Genomic DNA, 19,426 nt, shown 5'->3' with positions numbered 1-19,426 from the left:
GGAAATCATCCGATTTGTCTCCAACGGTAACAACTAGCGCTCCAAACAATGGTGCCAATCTGCCCTCGTGGAAAGATAGTTCAGGAAAGTTATCGAGGACTTGGATAGTTGGACCCATCGTCGGCAGTATCCTGGGGTGTACTTTAATTGCGCTTTCCGTGCTTTGGTATGTTCGGCGAGCAAAAGAGCAAAGATCTCTCAAGGAAATCTCTACTCTTATCGAACTTCCAACTGGGAAAGCTCCTTTGGAAGCTCCCTTGGAAGCTCCTTCCAGGTGTGCTCCTCACGAACTCGGTGCCAAAAACCACAATCTACATGAGCTTCCATAATTGCCTCTAATACATTTACTGTACTGTATGGAAGTTCGATACGCTCTTTGACACCCATGTCTCCCAAGACCTCTATACGACGTTGGATCCGTGATATATTGTCAGATCGGAAATTTGGCCGGCAAAGTTAAAAAACAAAGCATGTAGCCACAGTCGCATCAAGGACACAATAGAGATACTAGATGCAAATTTGCCTCCGTGAAACAAATTAGGGGTAAGTTTGCCTCGGATGCCCCGATATGCAATGAGTTGCAACAGGAAGGAGCATTGATCCGGGGGCTGTCCCCGTACAATTACATTTGTGACAAAGGGTCAGAGTAGAAGTTTGGCCAGCACGATTTGAAACAGCGAATGGCGTCCGTCGTACACAACAAGGGCGGGAGGGCTTCATTGCACCTTTTTCTGTGTCAAACAAAGCCTGGATGAGGGCTGTGCTGGCCGAAATGACAATTAGATTGGGAATTGTCAGATTTCCTCTACCTTTTTTATCGAATTCACCGCTCAATGACGTGAGTGTACTTGACCGTCAGGGCAGTAGCTGTAGGGGTGTTCCCAGTGAATCATCCGGCTACCCTGGGATGATAAGTAGGTGAGAAAACCGAAATTCCTTCCGCTCGCAAATTGTCCGTCGGGTGGATTTCAGGCAGTTGTTGTCCGACTTTCCATGGCTATTAGTTATCGCTTGAGCCAAAAGATCTATAAGTGTAGCCCCCGGCTGCTAGGATAAATAATCCAGATCGGCAGGCGGTCTTTATCGATCGTCTGCTAGTATTGATTAGCTACTTGCTTCAGTCGAATTGTTGTGATATCAGGATAGTACAGATCAGGAACCAAGGCGAACCATCGGAACTAGTTCCGTGGTGTCTATACAGAAGACCAATTTGATTTCTGGTCAACTTGGCTAATATATGGCCTCATCTTTTCCTCTAATAGTATAACAAATAATACCTCTGAACTACAACAGGCTTCAAGCTTGCATAAGGCATCACCCACCTCGATCTCGTGGGAACGGAATGGACACGGGAAAAGGTAGGCACTTCAAGCAATGTGAGCTAATCAGCGCCATGAAGAGCCGAGATACGTACAAACTTTCTGTGAAATTATTGGTTGATATCAGGCGGTGGCTCCCAGGAGGAGCCTTGGGCCGCCAATACTATGCAACTTTGTCTGCCAAGGAATATTAAGCCAATCGGTGCCCTGACTGACCCACATGCTTTCGTAGTCTAATCTAGGCCACTAATCGTCATTTGGTACTGGTATGGAAATCGCAATAAGTCTGTCATTTTTGAAATACTGGATGAAAACTATTTAACATGCAATTACAGCATTGTAAGCAGTTTACCTAATAATGCCAAGCAATTGGACGTGTATTCGACTAGTAATGGTATACATGTCGCGACACATGCACCAGCATTGCCTGAAAGGAAATGATTGGTCTAAATTTGGCTGTAAGCTCCGTGTCGCGACAGAGCGTAACGTTACTAGTCGATTTCACCATCCAATTGCTTGGCATTGCTTATTAACAGGCTTTGTCATCGTAATATGTTGTCAAATAGTTTTCCTGAGGTATTCTAAATTGAGCAGACTGTTACCATTTTCCAGACAATACCCCATTTTCCAAATATGACCGATTCTTGGTCGCGAAACTCCGGGATCAAGGGCGAGGGTCTCATGTATAATTATTCGTGAAAAATATGCTCCAGATAGGTGTTTATATCAAATAAAGCTATGGCTGACTCAAGATACACGATCTCAAGCAGAAAATTTAAAGGAGAATAGCTCCCTCGCGTCCAGAGGAACCCAGATGCGCCATAAGGACTGTGTCCTCAGCTAGTGTATACCTCATGTATGTCTCTAGCAGAGAGTGCTTTTGCCCCATGTAGCTTTCACCGCGCCCAATACGATTGGATGATTCTGCCGCTGAAAGACAACAGCTAGTTGGCTCAATGTAAGGTCGAATTACGGAGGACCTCTGGATCCACAGCATCACACATGCTACCAACTTTGAGTCCATCGCTCAGTGTACAGGCCGAAATATCTCCTTGCTTGTTGAAGAAAGTGGCTCGCCCAGTCTTCTCCAATAAGATCCATACCGCCGGCAGGCCCTTTTCCGTAGTGCATGCTTCAACCGATACCATGGGAAGGTCGTGACTGTTACCAATGGCGCTTCCACCCAATTCTAGAAACCTGTTAGTCTCCTCGCCATTATTTTATTAGATTAGAGTACTCACTCGAACAGTCTTTTTTTTTTTGGTAGACTAAACGGAGTCGAATGTCCCGTGCATCCATGGTTATCATTAGACCATATCATGCACTGGCTACCAACATCGACAATGCTTAGAGTGCCAGCAACAGAATTCTTTGCGTAGATTATAGCGAGGATTGGAAAGAGGAACGGGCGCATAATCTCGGTGTTTGTCACGAAGCAGGGTAGAGAGAGGGCCTGAGAATTCTTGTGCAAGATGGTAACAGTATAGGTCGGGCTCATTCAATATATCCACCTGGAATGAGAAGATAGATTGTATTTATAGAGAATGTAGGATTCAGACCTCAGTAAAAGACCTGCATGTGGTGCTATACCCAAAATCATTCCGAAAGGTGACAAATTTGAGCTCTCGAACGGGCAGAAAGAATGTTGAGGGAGGAACGCATCTCTAACCACCATTAAGATGGCAAAACCAACATAATCATCTGAACTTGTGGTGAGTGCCCCCTGGTCAGTAGAATTTAGAGCTTCGGGTGCTTTTTGAAGTTGAAAATCTTCCTGAGCGCCCAATTAAGAGGCCGATGCGATAACTTCGGGTTGTTGCAGGAAAAGCGGCTAATGCACAGCGACTGAGTGAGCCGCAACCACCGGCGGGCATACAGTATCCCTTTCCTGAGCACTCTGAAACAGTCATGCGAATGTTCTACACTTACTGCAATAAAAGGATAATCCTTTTGAGACAGGCTGTGAATTTCCCTTTTCACTAGTGATTAACGACACAAACACGTCAGACCAACACGAACCATCACCCTGCTGATCGCTATCCCATAATAGCAGAGGAATACAATAAGCCACAGGCTCCTAGGAACTCACGGCTAAACTCGGATCATCATTTATACCTGAGGCTGTGTGGTGTACCTGGGTCATTAATGGCACCGATATTTGCTTAGGTAGATCTCATTGTATTCGTATGTAACTTAGTATCCCATGATAGCATTTATCTCGACGACCCACTGGATCCTAGGAGCCAGCGCTAGGAGCCATCCAATCATCTAACCGAAGGCTTGGGCGCATGTGGGCCTTTCATAGCATTAATTGGCTCATATTTCGTTGTCGCAATACCCACTTTCCCTTGTCCTTTAATTTCCCAAGAGGCTCGTGTGTGTATTGCCTCTGCAAAGATGCGGCTGATGGCAGACAATTGTTCTACGGAAACACAATCGACATGATGACTCACGCGGAAAATCAGTGGACCACCTTACCCTTGGTGTATCTTCAATGCTTACCCATGGAAGTCCGTTGCGTATTGTGCAATGAAAAGCTCCAAGTACCCTCGTGGAATCGAGTAAGATGATAATTTGAAATAGCCATTCCTGACTGACTTAGACTGTAGGTCCCAATGAGGAGGAGATTCCCGGTGAAGAAGTATGTATGACAATAGGTAAAGAACTAGTTTAATAGGGTATTGATGGGGCGCTTTTGAGTGAAAAAAGCGCTCATCATAGGTGGGTGGAATGAAATGGCATGACCGGTTGCCGTCTCACCTTCGTAATAACCATAAAGATGAATGTTGATACTCGTCATCGGTGCTTCTCTACGGCATTTTCGCGACTGTTTAAACGAAACCAACTTTGAGAAAACATTTAATATGCTGGGTCATCAGGGGAAAAAAAACAATGCCTTCGAATTCTGTATTAAATCAAAGATGAGATGTTGAGCCAGCTGCGATTGGGAAGTCATCTGTGTTTGTGCCCTCACAATCCACAATGATCATCGCATCGACGCTGGCAGAATGTCTGGCTGGAATGCTATAAATACGCGAGCCCTCGCCAGCAGAACATTCGGTCTCAAGCATTCCTTTGTCACTATGGGGCAAAGGATATCGATCGCTTTTCGTCTTCGCCAGCAACACTTCGGTATGGACTGGCCTTGAAGCCGTGCACTAATAATTCAACTAACCTTTTGTATCGCACTAGCCTGTCATTTTTCGATTCTGAAGTCTTCAAACAACGAGTGGGCATAGCTGCCCCGTCATTTGAAAACATGCCGACATGGAATATACTCAAGATCAGTGCTCCTCTACTATCTCTCTAGGAAACCATTTGACGGACCTTGGATGACCTGGGAAATTATCAAAGCTACGAGCACGGTGAGTCATTAAGTGCCGTAAGAAGCTGCCTACTAGTGATTAGTAATTGACTGGAGTCATCCCTGAGGCAACCGCGTTGACCTTGCCAGAATGCAGCGAACAGCAATAGCTAGCAACGTAAGTTTTTATCAGCAGCGGTTCGGAGGGTATTCATCCTGTGCTGACGACTCCCTGTATAAAAAGGCAACCATTCGATCACGAGTCGCTCGATATCCTCTAAATCACCCTGGTGCGTTGCCTCTGCCTATTCCCGTGGCCTGGGACGCGTTTCGGATCCCAGTGCAGATGTTATTTACTTGAGGTTTTATCTTGTCGTGCTCTCTGTCCATCAGGAAAGATCGCTGATGCCTCTTTCTGGTCATAGGACATATGTCAACATGGCACTCGCCACGACCGAGCCGCACTTCCCCATCGTCCTCAAACCAAGGATGTACGACTGGCCGGGCCACTGACTCCCAATGTGTTTCTACTTTGCTATTCCAAGACACATACTTGAAATTCCCATTTCGCTCGTGTCAGCGGAAAGGATCCTGGAGGCTCAGTCCACGACGACGGCACAATCCGGACCCATGCTAGACCGACTGAGATCATCCAGCTACAACGAATAAAAGCCGAGCATCAAAGACCACCGAGGAATACCACGGTTTCTACCGAGAAAGGCATCAATCTGGAATGAGTTGAGCTTTTGGCCACAGTATGGGGGCCAGCTCTGTCAGGCCCTGGTTGCAGTTGAGCAAGCGACATTGTAGGCCACAGCACTGGGTCTACTCCGGATATCTCGTCACGAGAGCAGTAATCTTAAGGACAGTTTCTACCCTCCTCAGAACGCCATATCATTATTCTCTTCTTCATTTTCCAGTAACATTGTCTACTGAAACGGCTGAAAGTTTGCCTAGAGATATGCATTGACAGATAAAGTCCACCCATCCCTTCTGTATGGAGCAATTTTGGGCCCTCTTATATGTAAGTGAGCTGAGGTTGTTATTTCATGTTTGGTCTGTCTATGCTGATGCCAGACTACGCTGCAGTGAGACTGGACCACTCTCATCGCCCAAACTCATGCTAATATGGAGAAGTAGTGAGAAAGTGTGGTTCGGCCGCTCCCGTGGATCCAATCGGGTTTCTGCTGGTGGGCTGGTATTAGGGGATCTCATCTCGATCACGAGATAATGCGCCAGCAGCTAACGATGTGTGCTAGATTGAGTATACCCCTCAGCAAATTGCTCTTGCCGTGTCCCAATGCAGACAACAATATAAAGCTGCGACCATGACCCCCTTTACGAACAAAGCTGGCAACACGTTCTCATCACTGCAAGTTTGGGATAAACAACTGACCATGTTGCCAGATCGCTGATATGAAGATGACTGTTTCCTCCCAAAGGCGGCAACAAGCTGATCGAATGCTCCCTTCTCGATGTCATCACCGAACGCCACGAACTCATCAGTAGAGGCAGCCCAGTAAAGAACGGCCAGTCGATTGCCGCAACGGTTATAATTGCTCAATTATTACTCGAAAGATGCCAGGTCGGTTTGAAATCGTGGATAAGACGTACTTGTTGACTTCAAACGTAGCCGCCATGTTTCTGTCAGTGCGGGCCTGTCACGTTTGCCCGACACGAGACGCTGCGACGCGTCAGTGCACGACCTCGTCGCCTGTGGCACACGTCCGAATACCGCCAGATGCTGCCTTGGGCCGGCATGCTCAAGTGACTACAAAAAATTGGTTTCATTGTAATCATGAGGTGGCCAAGAGGTAAAAGTCAACCGCAGAAAACACGACATCACCCAAAAATCAAGCGGGTTTTGAACCGTCTTCTAATGAAAGGTCATCTGAATGTATCCTGCAGGAATCGAACCCGAGCCGTTATTAGAAAGTAATGCAGCAAATTCCATTAGACCATGCAAAGAGAGGTTCTGGCGCGCGGCTTTTGCTTGATTATAGCCGCGATTTTCCAAATGATCATATCCGCCGCTCTTACGGGCACACATCCAGCAAGATCAGCGTTTTGAAGCTCCACGGGTGTATTTCATTCGATCAGGCCGACACAAAAATATGTTAAGAAGAATTAGGCTTTCTATCGCTGTTATTCTGGTGGTTCGTTCCCAATTTTACCGCCGATCATGTATATTCGCACTGGTCCAGAGATATATATATCAGATATTAAGTTGACTTATAGTGACACTACCTCAGATATAGAATATCGCCAAAGAGCACTCGACGATGCTCGAGCCGAGAGAATGTCACACAGAAGACCGACCGGAGTATGCACTACCATATCGAAGCTAATATGTAGAAATCATCATTTCGCACTGTTTATCAACTTTTGCATTCGTGGGGGGGACAAAGATCCCCACTATGACGGCGATGGGTGTTTATCGTTGGCCGCCACTTCACCGCTCGGGAGTCACACTGCACTGAGCATCAACATGTTGATTCATGATTCACTGGTCCGGGCCCCATCACCAACTCGCAACCGTCACTCACCTCCAGCCCTCACCATCAACACACCAACACATCAACACACCACCCACTCACCGTCTAAACTCCTCATCTCCCTACATTCGGACAAATTCTGACAAATTCTGTTGCCACTGCTAGCCAGCATGGACACGCATCCACACGAATGGACCAATTTGGATTTCAGCCGCTACCCATATTGGCCACCCCGCTACTAGCCATGACTCGATGCTCTACTTCACACTACGTGGAGGAGAATGTCCATTCTCGAAACCCAGGGCGTGTTTGAGCGCTACAAAGTGCATTTTTCGAACCTTCTAGCACGGTGGCATTTACATACAATGTTGAAGTCATTTTAGACCATGTCTTATTGAATTCTTGATTTCTATTGATTGTTTGGAGCAGGTCTTGGCTTCTTCGAGTACCCATGGAGGATTCGAATACTAGTCTCTGACACCACGAAGAGGTGCCTGCAATCGCCAGAGGATCAGGACGAGGGCCGCGGCGCCACGGGTCGCCTGAAAAGCGCAAATTTGATAACGCAGGGCTCAAGGCTGCATGGAAGCTCAAGATTATACAATGACAGGGCTCAAGGCTGTGAGGGAGAACTTGGTTTCGCAGCGTCCCCCTGCGGAGGCTCTTGATATCGCAGAAGTCCCTGCGGAGGCTCGTGATATCACATTTATACAACACAGGGCTCATTGCTGCGAGGCAAACTTGACTACGTGGGGCCTTTCCCGCGAAGACCTTATGGTAACGCAGAGCTTATCCTGCGACGCACATCCGAGTGGCTCGGGGTTGTGAGGAGGAAAGCCCTGCTTTTCTTTTCGACGGGAAAAGAGCGTCTTTATGCCAATTTGAGTAGGGTTTCCGGCAGCGACCACTTGCGTACATTTTGCCGGATCCAGAGATTTCCACTCGACATTCGTAACGGGCGGCAGCATTTTTGCTGGGTGTTGAGGCGGTTTATCAACGTTGAAATAAGACATTTCAAGAGTTCGGGGCGGAGAGAGTGGGTGGAGTGCCACGCCCCACCTGGAGCCGTGGTTGCCATGATGCGATGCATGACAAATCATCCCTCTCATCAACGTTGTTTCACCTAGGTCAAACGGCCTTCAAAGCAGTTGGCATGAGGTTATACTGAAGTGGCATGCCATGGGCTTCTCGCCGTGGCAGCTTAATTTCTTGTGGCACCAGAAGTCTGCCAATATTCGCTCGCACCGTAGCCAATCAATTTGCAAATCATTGGTCTCAACATTGCTCAACGATGTGAAACGGTTTTCACGGCCGCTAATATGTAGAGTCATTCCATGGAAGACCCGCCTTGGCAGATCGCTTGGCCGCCCGCGGAATTCTTTTCTAGCAAAATCTTTGCTCTCGCCTCCGTGAGAGAAAAATGCTTTCCCTCAGCCTAGCCGACATAATGTATTCTCCGCCGCAAGTCACAGTCACTGCAACGCCCCATGCCGCTCAAATCTTTATTTCACTTGCCAGTACAGGACGACCAGGGTACTTTGTCTGCCCACACCCAGAAACTGACCGAGGTACCACTCACCGATGAAGAGAAGTCGACACCGACTCCGTGGTCGGAAGATTATGTCGTCACGCCCAGCATTCATGGTCTCCATAGCCAATCAGCAACCGGTTAATCCCCTCGCAATCCTCTCGAAATTGAATAATTATTGATTATAGAAGGTCCCGAAACGCTTTTTAAAACAAACCCAGGGACTGCACCCAGGGACTGAAAGCCAGGGTAAGCTAAAATAAGAGACTAGAGCGCCTTCGCTACATATGTAATAAGCTGATCTGTTCTTTCCTCAACACCTGGCGTACTGGAATCTACAGTATGTATACGTATTCAGTCTTCCACTGCTATTGAAATCGCGGATGCATCGATATCTGCCAGGCTGTTGCATCTCTCAGAGGCTGGTAATCCTGATGGCGAGGGAGCCCAACAACGCCATCAAAATACTTGTTCAAAAAGCGTTGTATACGTTTCGGAAACTTTGGTCAACGATCAAAATTTCTATGCATCGACTAACATTACTTGAAAAAAAGTATGACCTTTTGACTTCCCGCGTAGAGTTCACTGTATATTCTCCAGCATTTGCTTGATCTTCTCCATCTCCCTTTTTAGGGTTCCAATCTGTCGAGCTAGAATTCTCACATCACCAGCAAGGGTTTCCGGACAACCCATGTTGGATTTGCTATCCAAACTTTCAAGCCAACCATTAGCGTCTTTCTACCTTGAAGACTCTTGACTGCGTAATCCAAGAAGTTTCACGGAATATGAGCTGAGGCTGGCCACGAGTACTTACTTTGTTGGTTTGCTCACCCTACTGTAGAGACACTGGTTAGATCTTATATCGGACACTAAAGACAGAGCATCACAATATTCTGAGACGTAGTGACTTACCGATTAGCCGAAGATTGAAAATCATCAGACTGACAGGGTAAAGAGCCGTCGACAGATCCATTTTCCGGAACCCCTTCGAATCGGACATTGCGGTCGCGCTTTGCGTCATGACGACGCTTCTTTATTCTCTCCATGTCGTTGTCTCGAACGCGAAAGGTGCCTTGTGGCTTTTGTCCAGAAAGTATCTCTCCATTTCTTCCCTTCTCTGAACGGCCCTCGTTGTGATTCGTGTCCACACGAGCGACATGTGCGTGCAATTTGTTCATCCAGTAACTGGATACGTGATTGGCTTGGTCGCTCATAATAGAATAGCAGTGGGAGACACCCAGGAAGCAAAAGAACGATATGTATTGGGATGTATTGGGAAGCAACAGCAGAGTGTTGTCAAAGTTTTAGAAATAGGAAACATTGAATATATCTAAGAGCATGCCATTTAAAGGGAGCTTCAGATTTCATGTGTCAGCATTATCTACCGTGTGTGTTTCTTGGCCTCAGGATCCATGGAACAAAACCCAATGGACTGTGGTTAGGGAGAAAATACCGTTTTCATTCTAAGGTACATGTAACGTAACAACCCTGGAAATAGTCTAGGCTTTCAAAGAAGTCAAAACATGTTCAAAAAAACAGAACTCTATCTCGAAACCAGCCCAGAGGTTAACTCAGAGACTCAAACACAAGGACAAAGGTTTTTTTTTATGCTTGTTGCAAAACATCTTCCTCTATAAGGAACTTAATCAGGACTGGAAATTCAATACGGTTGCAATTCTGGGTCGAAATGGCATTCTGATAAATGGACCTGGGGAGATTCTTCAGTCTTCGAATGGTAATCCCTCTTTGAACTCTGGCGAAGTTACCTCTGTTCAACCCCTACCTTATGCTTCCTCTGGCTTAAATGGATGAAACTGCTCGAGGAATCACGTCTCTCTTCGCAAAAATCTCACTCGGTAGTGACACGCTTTCGAGGGACCATTCCTACCTTCTTAAAAAGCCTCATATGACTATTGAAGTACTAGATCGCCTGCTCCAGATCAAATTCTACGATAGACATGGAAGAGAAACAATGAGCTCATATAGTACTCTAATGTGTATTCGAACAATAATATCTATCAGGAAACTATGCAGAGGTTTCATGAACTCGCATACCAAGTAGATTCTGCAAGAACACTCATCAAATATTGTGTCCAAAGTAACTGGCACATCAAAGCTGCTCTGATAGGTATCCTTATGTACCAGCAATACTGTCGCTTCGAAACTCACCCGCTTACTCCCGGTGAAGATGTAGCTTATTGGTTCCGCAGACACGGTGTACATAGTCCCAAAGCCAGGACCTGGACTGAAATTCTTGCGGTGGAGAATCATGCGGAGCCGGTGTGGTACAGTATACACTAAATGACAGAACAAATTAGCATGAGTAATCGACGAAGAAATGTCTGCGTACCGGAATGCGACTTTTCTGTGGCGGAAATGTTCTCTGAAGCAGTGGATTCTGCTGCAGGTATTCTCTGAACCCACTGGTCGATATTTCGAGCCTTGGTATTTGTGAACGCTGGGAATCTCTTCCTTGCACCCCCAAGCCGTCGAATACGTTTCTGACGTTTTGGAACTGAGCGCTGCCTAGATACCTTGGCACGATTGAGACGGCGTTTTCGAAGAATGTGATATTTCTTCCCCCGTAGTGATTCGACTGTTCGGCTAGTACCATACTGCTTATTATAAGCGGCAGCACGAGCGTCCCAAGACAGAGCTCGGTTTGCATGCAGCCAAGGGAGAAGATTATCCTCCTCCCATTCTGACCAGCCTAGCGAGCTGTGCTGAGACATCTTAGGAAAAAAAGGAGCGGTGGTGAATGAAAATATGACTTGTGAGACTTCTGCAGGAATTTGCAACGCACAGAAAGTGGGCGTGGTGAGCTTTAAACTTTGGCACCTGAAATGATTGTCGCGAAATGACAGTTTCTAGAGGCAACCCTACCCAAAATACTTGACTGATTCCCGGGGATCACTGGTTATGCCTGAACTTGCCGGTAAAGTGATAAGCCAATGTAACCATTGAGAAACATGGACAGACTGAGCTGATCCGTGGTTCTGTTCTGCTACCGTGAATCCTCATTTATTTATGGCATTTTTGATGTTATCCAACGATGCTCAACTGAAAGGCATGATTTGTTTCCCGAAAAGTTCACCGAAAGAGCGAATGTAACATGTTGAGAGCTTGAAAGAACGTCTTTGAATCACACAAAGCTATTCTTCACTCGTAAAGCCACATGGCGTCACGACTAAACATTGGGATTCAACTATCATGCCATGGTGATTAGCTCCTTCCTTGATCAACGTCTGCCAATTTCCGTATATTATCTGTTCGTCGATAGGAGTGAATTGTAGATTGGTCAAGTCTACGCGACGCCATTGTTGCAGATGTATTAATTCCAATAGAGAAACTGGAAATTGGCAGCCGGCTAGAAGCTAAAATTGGTGGAGGCTATTTCAATCAGATCTCCGGAGATAGTGGGGCAGGATCTCTCCGCCACCTCAGGTCGTCCATCCGCTCCGGGCTCGGTCGTGTATTTAGCATGTCCCTAACTTTTCAATTTTCTTCCTCTATTCAAAATTCCGATCTAACGAAAAAGATAAGAATAAGTTGGAATTATTTGCCCTGATATCCAAATTCCAAATATGCCTTCTCGTCGAAGACTGTCACTTGTCGATGGACGGCACACCTTTCGAAGCAGACTGAAACGTGCACTATCTCTGTCATCCTCCGAATCGAGCAACGAAGCCAGGAGCCAAAGACCTAGAGTGAATCATATAGCTGGGCTTGCGGTTTTCTTCCGAAAACACTGAAGCTGTCAGACGCAGAAAAGTTGGAATTGAAGCCGACAATCAGGAGGGTTACTGGCGACCGTGGGAGATGAAACCTGAGAATGAGATAAGTCGGCCCGAGACTCCATCCGAGGGCGAGCCCGAAGAGTCCACACAACATAGCATTATTGCATTGAAATGTGTATCAGAGTGAGTGCTGAGACTGAAAATAGTTGTTCTTTTACTGACATGCTGAATCAAGTCTGGATGGCCGAATGAAGTCAGTAGTACAGTATATGATAAAGAGGGTGGAAACAATGCTGATTTTTACTCTACAGATCTTTATCAAATTCTGTTAACCAACAGGTTGCTTGGAATGAGACAATCCGGCATGATATGGAAGATGCTCTGAGCCGGCTCGCCACCATGGAGACTCGAATGAAAGATGCGATGGACCACAAAAAGTCTGCAGTGTCGAAAACCAATCAGCCAATAGTGAGATAATACCTTTTGAGCTACCATCAAGTCCCATGTTTTCAGAATGTGTATAATGGTCAAGGCGCTTTGATTTCGTGACACTCATCTTCAGCGGCCGATCGTGCCATCAAAGAATAAGACGTCATGTTCTGCTGGCTACTAGGAGGAAGACTTCTCCTACTCCTGATGTCTATTACATGGACGAATGTGAAATGGAGCGTGATTGTTCTCCCTATTTCGAAGTTACTGCTTGCCAGAGTCCGGATATGTTCGCATTCGATAAAATGTAATTGCTCCGATCTCGGACGTGATATCATTCCTTATCCCTCCGATTATTGGACCGTCCCCTGTAGCATCTTGATTGGTTATGGGGCTTGGGTTAAATGAAAATTTTATAGGTCTCACCGTGGAATGTTCTAGAATCGAAAACACGCACCAGCCCACTCAAATGTATCTTTGACAATGCGACCCGCTCTAGAACAATATTTATTTTCGGGGTGGCATGCGAAATTCGAAGAGAATAAGGTTTTAGTTCCACGATTTAGATCGTCCTAATAAAATTGAAGTGGGTACTAGAATTGCGGTCTACTAGCTTTGTGTGGTTCAACTGAATGCTTCATAGTGTCATGCAAAAAGACCTTCAGGCAGAGAAGCTGAGAGATGGACGGAGACGGTTCCCGGGAAACGAAAGGGTACGCCCGAACGGTATGAAGTTTGGAGCCATGGATCTGAGGTAGGACAAAAGTACCACTTAGAGTGTCCTCCAATCGGCGCTATTCGGTAGTGGAAAAAGACGCAGTTTGACTTTATTAACAGAATGAACCTGATGCTATCTTTCTTTCTATGGTAAAGATGAGGCCGCAGCAAATATTGGATAATCCGAAAGGGCATGGAAAGACTTCTTTGTATAGATACGATATCCTACCCCGGGAGATCGTCGGTCGAGCTCAAGCAAATGGCCCATACTCATTGGCCGAGGTAAGAGCTTGTGGGTCAAACGGCGGCGGGTTGCTTGATCCGGAAAACCCGGGAAGCGCGTTAGGGTCGGTGGGTTCCGAAGGATCAGCGGTGGTAGCCCAATTGCCATGGAACACCTCGGTGCTAGGCAAGAAGGATGCCAATCGTTTGTTCTGAAGACTATCGATCAAATTCCCAAAGCGAGTCGCAGCGGAGATCAGTTCTCCGTGTGTCTGATGCAAGACTGGCTGTATATCGTCCCATGCCACCTGGTCCTGCAACGTGGTGTTTGTAGACTCCAGCTGCTGCCGCAGCTGCGAAGTCTCCTTCTTAAGCCGCTCAACTTCAGCGACTGCAGTGTCCTTTTCGGCAATGACTTTGTGTACGTTGGATATCTCTCGAGCCTTCTCAGTGTGGAGCTCTTGAATGAGCTGGGAAGTAGCAGTTCTGCCATCTTCTCTCTCGGCGATAATTCTTTCAACCTGCTCTTCATAATCGTCTAGAACTTTGAAACACTCCCGATGGGAAGACTTTCGACGTCGCCTCACAGAGCGTTTCATGGAATATTTCTAAAATTGGGTTAGTCTAAGGCCTCTCATGGGTGCAAAGCACCATATGACGATAGGGATTGCCATGGCATATGGCAGGGACGGAAAGTGGAATGAGATAGTTTAACTTACGTCGGACATCTTGCTCGTTGCTGGGCTTAACGAACCAGAGTCAGTGTCAGATCCCGAGACTTTCGACCGGATCGAGCGATTCGACGAGTTTCCGGATCTGCCAGCGCGCGATTTCGGCCTACCGGCATGTTGCTCGGTGCGACTTCGGGACAGTCTAGGATCGTTTGCCATCACGAGTATATCTTTGTTCGTTGGAGAGCTATTGAGAGTAGACAGGAGGAGAATCTCAATAATTGCAGACTTTGTGGGATGCCATGTTATAAAGGTCTGGGTGGGGCCCAGGAAAGCAGGCGCGAAATAGCGCGAAACGCAGAATATTGCTCGTTGAGATGATTTTGATGGCACTCACATCAGTATTATGAGTATTCAATACGCACCTGGATCTGCGGGCCGTAAGTGGAGACGGAGGAAAGGGAAATGATTGCCTTAGATGTGGGGTCTTTACATGATCGCCAGACCCGCACATCTTAGATCTGTGATTGACTACCCAGTCCCCACTCAATTATCTGCCTTCATTGTTCTCAATAAAAGAACCGCATTCAGATAATGAATTCATCTCTAATATCCAACTGGGAATCTTTGCCAATGAAGATTCTGTTTCGAGACGGTCCTTGAACCAGATCATGAAGATTCAACATAGCGTGACTAAATATCTCAAGTTACCATGGAAGCGTCGCCGACATTTTGACCGGCCGAAGAAGTTGAAATGAGGGCACAAAGAGGGCTAGTTTCCTCAGCAACCATACAAGGGTTCTCCGCCCATGGGTATTTAGTCCATAGGGGCCCAGAACCCCACAATGGCTTTCCCACTAAGCACAATGGAACGACAGGGGCAGTCACCCGTTGACTTTTGAAGCACCGCGGTGTGAAATCTGGGATAAATTTGTTTGGCACAACCAATAAGCCCTTGTCTGTACTCTAAGCTAAACTGAACAGGATAAATAATGGCCTTGGTACGATCCATTCACAGAGGCTGATGCGCAGGGTAACATCCAGATGAATACAACGTGAACTATTGGAAATGTGTGGAAATGGAACCTGAAGTTTAAATAATCGGCCATGAATAATGCTACCATTTCACAGTGGTTAGATCTATCTGACGAGATTCAGGGACTTCTAAGTTCTCGAGGAAGGTGGATATACGCCGATCGATATTCCAGGGTAGATTATGCTGTAGGCATGCTTCGTATAATTGTGCCGTATATTCAGTAGTACTCATCGCCAGTCGCCCTCGCTGCGTCAAATCTACTGTCAGTGGCTAACTAGAAGGCTGATTCAGTGACTGGATGGAAATGGACACGCAACTGACTCACGACTCTGGACCACTGTTTGGCTCTCTTGCGTAATAAGGTAAATATAGTATTGTCAGGATCACTATCCACAAAAATAACTCAACACTCGCTGTTTTCAGCGTAAATCTTTTACGGGCCTGACGAAAGCCAAGATTTTATATCCGGGCTCTGTCTTCGGCTCGAACCATGGTTCCCGGACCCTTGCTCATCCCGAGCTTTATTCTGCAGTATTTTGACCGCGTAGATCTTAGCACACCGGGGATGTTGAAAGAGTGCAGAGGAAAGCATTTTTTTTTCAGAATAGTATGAGGGATGCTGGGATTTGAGAAATACTGTATTTGATACCTAGAGAATATCCAAGAATAGTCGCTAATAAAAATCAGCTCTCAAGGGCTAATAGAAAAAGACCCTCACTTGTAGATGATCAGTAAACATATGAAACGAGTAATTCCAACCTTCGGAGATTGTTTCAAGCCCTAAATGTCAGAAAGCAATAAGGCTTTTCTGGGCTTGCTCTCATTCTGTCTCCGCAATGTTTACTTTAGCCAATTGACTGAATATGAAACATGCTTCAGCTGGGTATCAAAAACTTTCTTTCTTAGCTCCTGGAAACCTAGCATAGGGTAGAAAGCATGAATTACAGTATTTGTTCAATTACATATTATGCAACAGTCGGTCGACCCATTGTCTCCCAGGAAACCAACCCATTGTTCGGGACCAGTAGAGTCCATAATGTTCTAGAGCTGTCTTGACGCTGGAACTTCCGGCACTATGATATCACGATATAGCTTCTCGTTTTTATCTTGGCATTTGGAATATCTATTTAGTTGAAGCCAACATCCTGCCACTCCTCATCATGACCATCCTCTTCCCACACAATCACAACCCTATTACACTATGGACACAACGGTTGCTAGCCTACCCCCCCGCAGTGGGAGATCTGCTCATGAAGAACATCGGCATTATACAGATAGTGTCGATGTATTCCATTGGTGCGTACAGTGCACTGGAAACCGGCTTTTTCACATTTTTTTCTTCAAAAGATATCGTGGGTTGTATTTTTGGAGTATGCAAGCCGCCTCCTGGGGAATCATTGTACATGCCCTTCCTGCCATGACTCGATTCATTTCTCAATCATCCAATCTGCCGACGTCAATTCCATTCATACTTGGATGGTATGCCATGGTGACCGGCCAAGCTGTTGTGTTGTATTCACGGGTACATTTGCTCGCCCCCATCGAATGCAAAACACGATGGATCTTGTGGATGATTGTTGTGAACGCTTTCATTCTTCATGTCCCAATGACAGTCTTGTTCTTCGGACTCAACAGTGGAGTGGCAGGGTTTGCTCGTCCTGCTGCAATTTTTGATCGAATCCAGTTGATTGGTTTCTGCATTCAAGATCTCGTCATCTGCAGTATCTACATCTATCACACAGTTTTGTTGTTGAAAAGCAGCCGTAATCTGCACAGAACTGGGAGCCGCAAAGTACTCATCAATATACTCTGTGTCAACATCATGGTTGTGCTCATGAACATTCTGCTCCTTGTCACGGAATTCAAACTCCACTACATCCAAGTCAGCTTCAAGACAGTGGCTTACAGTATCAAGTTGAAACTGGAGTTCTCTGTATTGAATGAATTTCGTTCCTTTTTTTCCAAGTCAATCTATCTTGGCGCTTCAGAGATCGACAAGAAGGCTCACAAAGATGATATGAGTTCATCCAACGTGAGATTGAACCATTCAAATGCCACGTCGGGTGAGGTGCGACATATGCCTCCAAGATCGAGCGGGGCTCAGGCACAGCTACAGTATGATGGTTCGCTGCATGAGACACGAGATAATAACCATCAATCAGTGGATGTCATTTCACCCCCGCCCAGTCTCTCAGACGATAACTCAGAGCAACCCCTCCATGACTGGCCGGGGGTTTCGGGCGACCTTGAGCTGTCGTTATCCCAAATTTCGGCAAAGTCTGATGTATGAGTTTTTCAGCCGCCAGTCCAAACCTGCGGTCAAATCAAAATTAAGAGAAAGGGAAAAAAGTCGGAATAAAGAGAGCTTCAATTGTTAAAGATAATAGATTTTGTGGAAAAAGCGACTATATCTGCAGGCAATATCACCGAAGATAAAACACGCGTATGAGTTACACCGGGAGTCTCCATGTGATGTTAGAAGCGAATAATTGAAGAATCCTACACCCAGCAAGCAAAGTGTAGAACTAGCAATGAATTTTACACTTTTGTCATACTGAAATGGATTTAGTAGCCCTCCCAAATTCCAGCGGCTACATCCACTAACCTAGGACTCAAGTCAAGAACGGGACGCAAGCTTCTCATGATATTCAGGCATTTATTGATGACCTTGTGCAGTCAAGAGGAGCAAGAAGAGCGTGGTTTGGTCATAACGGGTCACCTGTTACTGCGGTGGTACACCGTGGCATCAGATTGAGCCCGCTCGTGCTCCCTGTAGAGAGGAAATGTGTCTGCATTTTGTGCGGTAGTGGTTCCGACATATATGTAGATGGAAGGCGAGAGGGGCAGAAAGTGAGAGATGACGAGCTTACTCACAGAGGCAGGCAACTGACTCTCGTGAGGCAGTTGTAGGAGGAGGACGCCCTCAGCAATGTCGTTCTGGACATCGAGTGAGGCTACAGACATCGTGAGGCTACAGGCATCATGAGGCAACCCCAGTAAAGCCGCGCCCCTTATATAATTGATGAAGATTTTCGGTTACCTTTTTGCTGTATTCATTGAGAAATGACCTGAGAGTCACTGGTGAACAGAACCGGATGGAAAGTTGAAAAGAGCGGCCATCAGAAATAACACATCCGGAAGTCTACGGTCAATCCAGGCCAAGCAAAAGCTGACTCGTTTATATTAAGATCAATAAAATTCAAGATTTCTGAGATAGGGTGCCAATATTACATGAAGCAGGGAAGAAGTGCGATATGAGAAAACCCCTACCTCATGTTTCAGCTATTTGGCACTCCATTAGCCTAATGACACCGCCAAAGGAGTATAAGTACGTTTTGAAATCCTTGGGTTTACTTGACTCATTAAGCATCCATTCTTCCACCAAAATGGCTCCTTACACTCGCCAGTCTCGCCGTACTGGAGGCAGAAACAACTCAGACACAGCTCTTTCAAGACGTGATTATTTGATGTCTTCGCGAACATACAATGGAAAGGAGAAATCGCCTTTCACTTCCAGCAAGATTGATAGAAGTGTCGTCGGCTTCAAATTCGTCGAGCAGCCAAAGACAATTTTACGGATCAGGCTCCGGAAGAGTGCGCATGAACCAAGCGTGTCGCTAGCGACCAGCTCAGTCAAACCCAACAGGTCAATCTACCCGGCTAAAAAGATTAAAAGCAAGAGAGGCTCCCTAGAGAGCTGTACTGATCGGCTCATTTGGTTGCAACGACTTCGCCCTACGCCCCAACGACAAGCCGAACTTCTGAAATCTCATAGTTAATGCCGGAGACAGAAGATGGCATAGGTACACGCGAATGATTATCTTTGTTCTTTTTAAAATTCTATATAGTTTGTGGGTCAAAATGAGAAAAAGATAAAGCCAGTGAAGTGTGAATGTACAGTACAGTAGAAGCTTCACGCACAGCTCGATGATTCCTTCGTCAGTACAGAAAGTGCTGGATGATAGAAC

General features: G+C 46.2%; 6 protein-coding genes across 6 annotated transcripts; 2 read left to right on the top strand and 4 right to left on the bottom strand.

Moving 5' to 3' along the window:
• Nucleotides 1-2,272: 2,272 nt before the first annotated feature.
• On the bottom strand, nucleotides 2,273-2,817 carry N7481_010175 (uncharacterized protein; the record flags this gene model as incomplete). Its single annotated transcript, XM_057269394.1, has 2 exons — nucleotides 2,273-2,516; nucleotides 2,561-2,817. The coding sequence occupies 2 exons, from the start codon at nucleotides 2,815-2,817 to the stop codon at nucleotides 2,273-2,275; spliced, it is 501 nt and encodes a 166-aa protein (XP_057120071.1).
• Nucleotides 2,818-9,228: 6,411 nt separating this feature from the next.
• N7481_010174 (uncharacterized protein) lies at nucleotides 9,229-9,860 on the bottom strand (the record flags this gene model as incomplete). The annotated part of the gene is made up of 2 exons (XM_057269393.1): nucleotides 9,229-9,349; nucleotides 9,559-9,860. 2 exons carry the CDS (start codon nucleotides 9,858-9,860, stop codon nucleotides 9,229-9,231), a joined length of 423 nt encoding a protein of 140 aa, XP_057120070.1.
• An 896-nt stretch (nucleotides 9,861-10,756) lies between these two features.
• Nucleotides 10,757-11,378, bottom strand: N7481_010173 (uncharacterized protein; the record flags this gene model as incomplete). The annotated part of the gene is made up of 3 exons (XM_057269392.1): nucleotides 10,757-10,762; nucleotides 10,816-10,943; nucleotides 10,997-11,378. 3 exons carry the CDS (start codon nucleotides 11,376-11,378, stop codon nucleotides 10,757-10,759), a joined length of 516 nt encoding a protein of 171 aa, XP_057120069.1.
• Nucleotides 11,379-13,780: 2,402 nt separating this feature from the next.
• Nucleotides 13,781-14,350, bottom strand: N7481_010172 (uncharacterized protein; the record flags this gene model as incomplete). The annotated part of the gene is made up of 1 exon (XM_057269391.1): nucleotides 13,781-14,350. The coding sequence occupies one exon, from the start codon at nucleotides 14,348-14,350 to the stop codon at nucleotides 13,781-13,783; it is 570 nt and encodes a 189-aa protein (XP_057120068.1).
• Nucleotides 14,351-16,875: 2,525 nt separating this feature from the next.
• Nucleotides 16,876-17,748, top strand: N7481_010171 (uncharacterized protein; the record flags this gene model as incomplete). The annotated part of the gene is made up of 1 exon (XM_057269390.1): nucleotides 16,876-17,748. The coding sequence occupies one exon, from the start codon at nucleotides 16,876-16,878 to the stop codon at nucleotides 17,746-17,748; it is 873 nt and encodes a 290-aa protein (XP_057120067.1).
• Nucleotides 17,749-18,844: 1,096 nt separating this feature from the next.
• Nucleotides 18,845-19,237, top strand: N7481_010170 (uncharacterized protein; the record flags this gene model as incomplete). Its single annotated transcript, XM_057269389.1, has 1 exon — nucleotides 18,845-19,237. The coding sequence occupies one exon, from the start codon at nucleotides 18,845-18,847 to the stop codon at nucleotides 19,235-19,237; it is 393 nt and encodes a 130-aa protein (XP_057120066.1).
• Nucleotides 19,238-19,426: the final 189 nt, after the last annotated feature.

This window comes from Penicillium waksmanii, assembly GCF_028829765.1.
Source record: "Penicillium waksmanii strain IBT 27052 chromosome Unknown utg000008l:1.0-5622682.0:1.0-5626561.0, whole genome shotgun sequence".
In the NCBI taxonomy this organism is placed as follows: Eukaryota; Fungi; Ascomycota; class Eurotiomycetes; order Eurotiales; family Aspergillaceae; genus Penicillium; species Penicillium waksmanii.
This window is presented reverse-complemented; position numbering and strand designations above follow the sequence as displayed.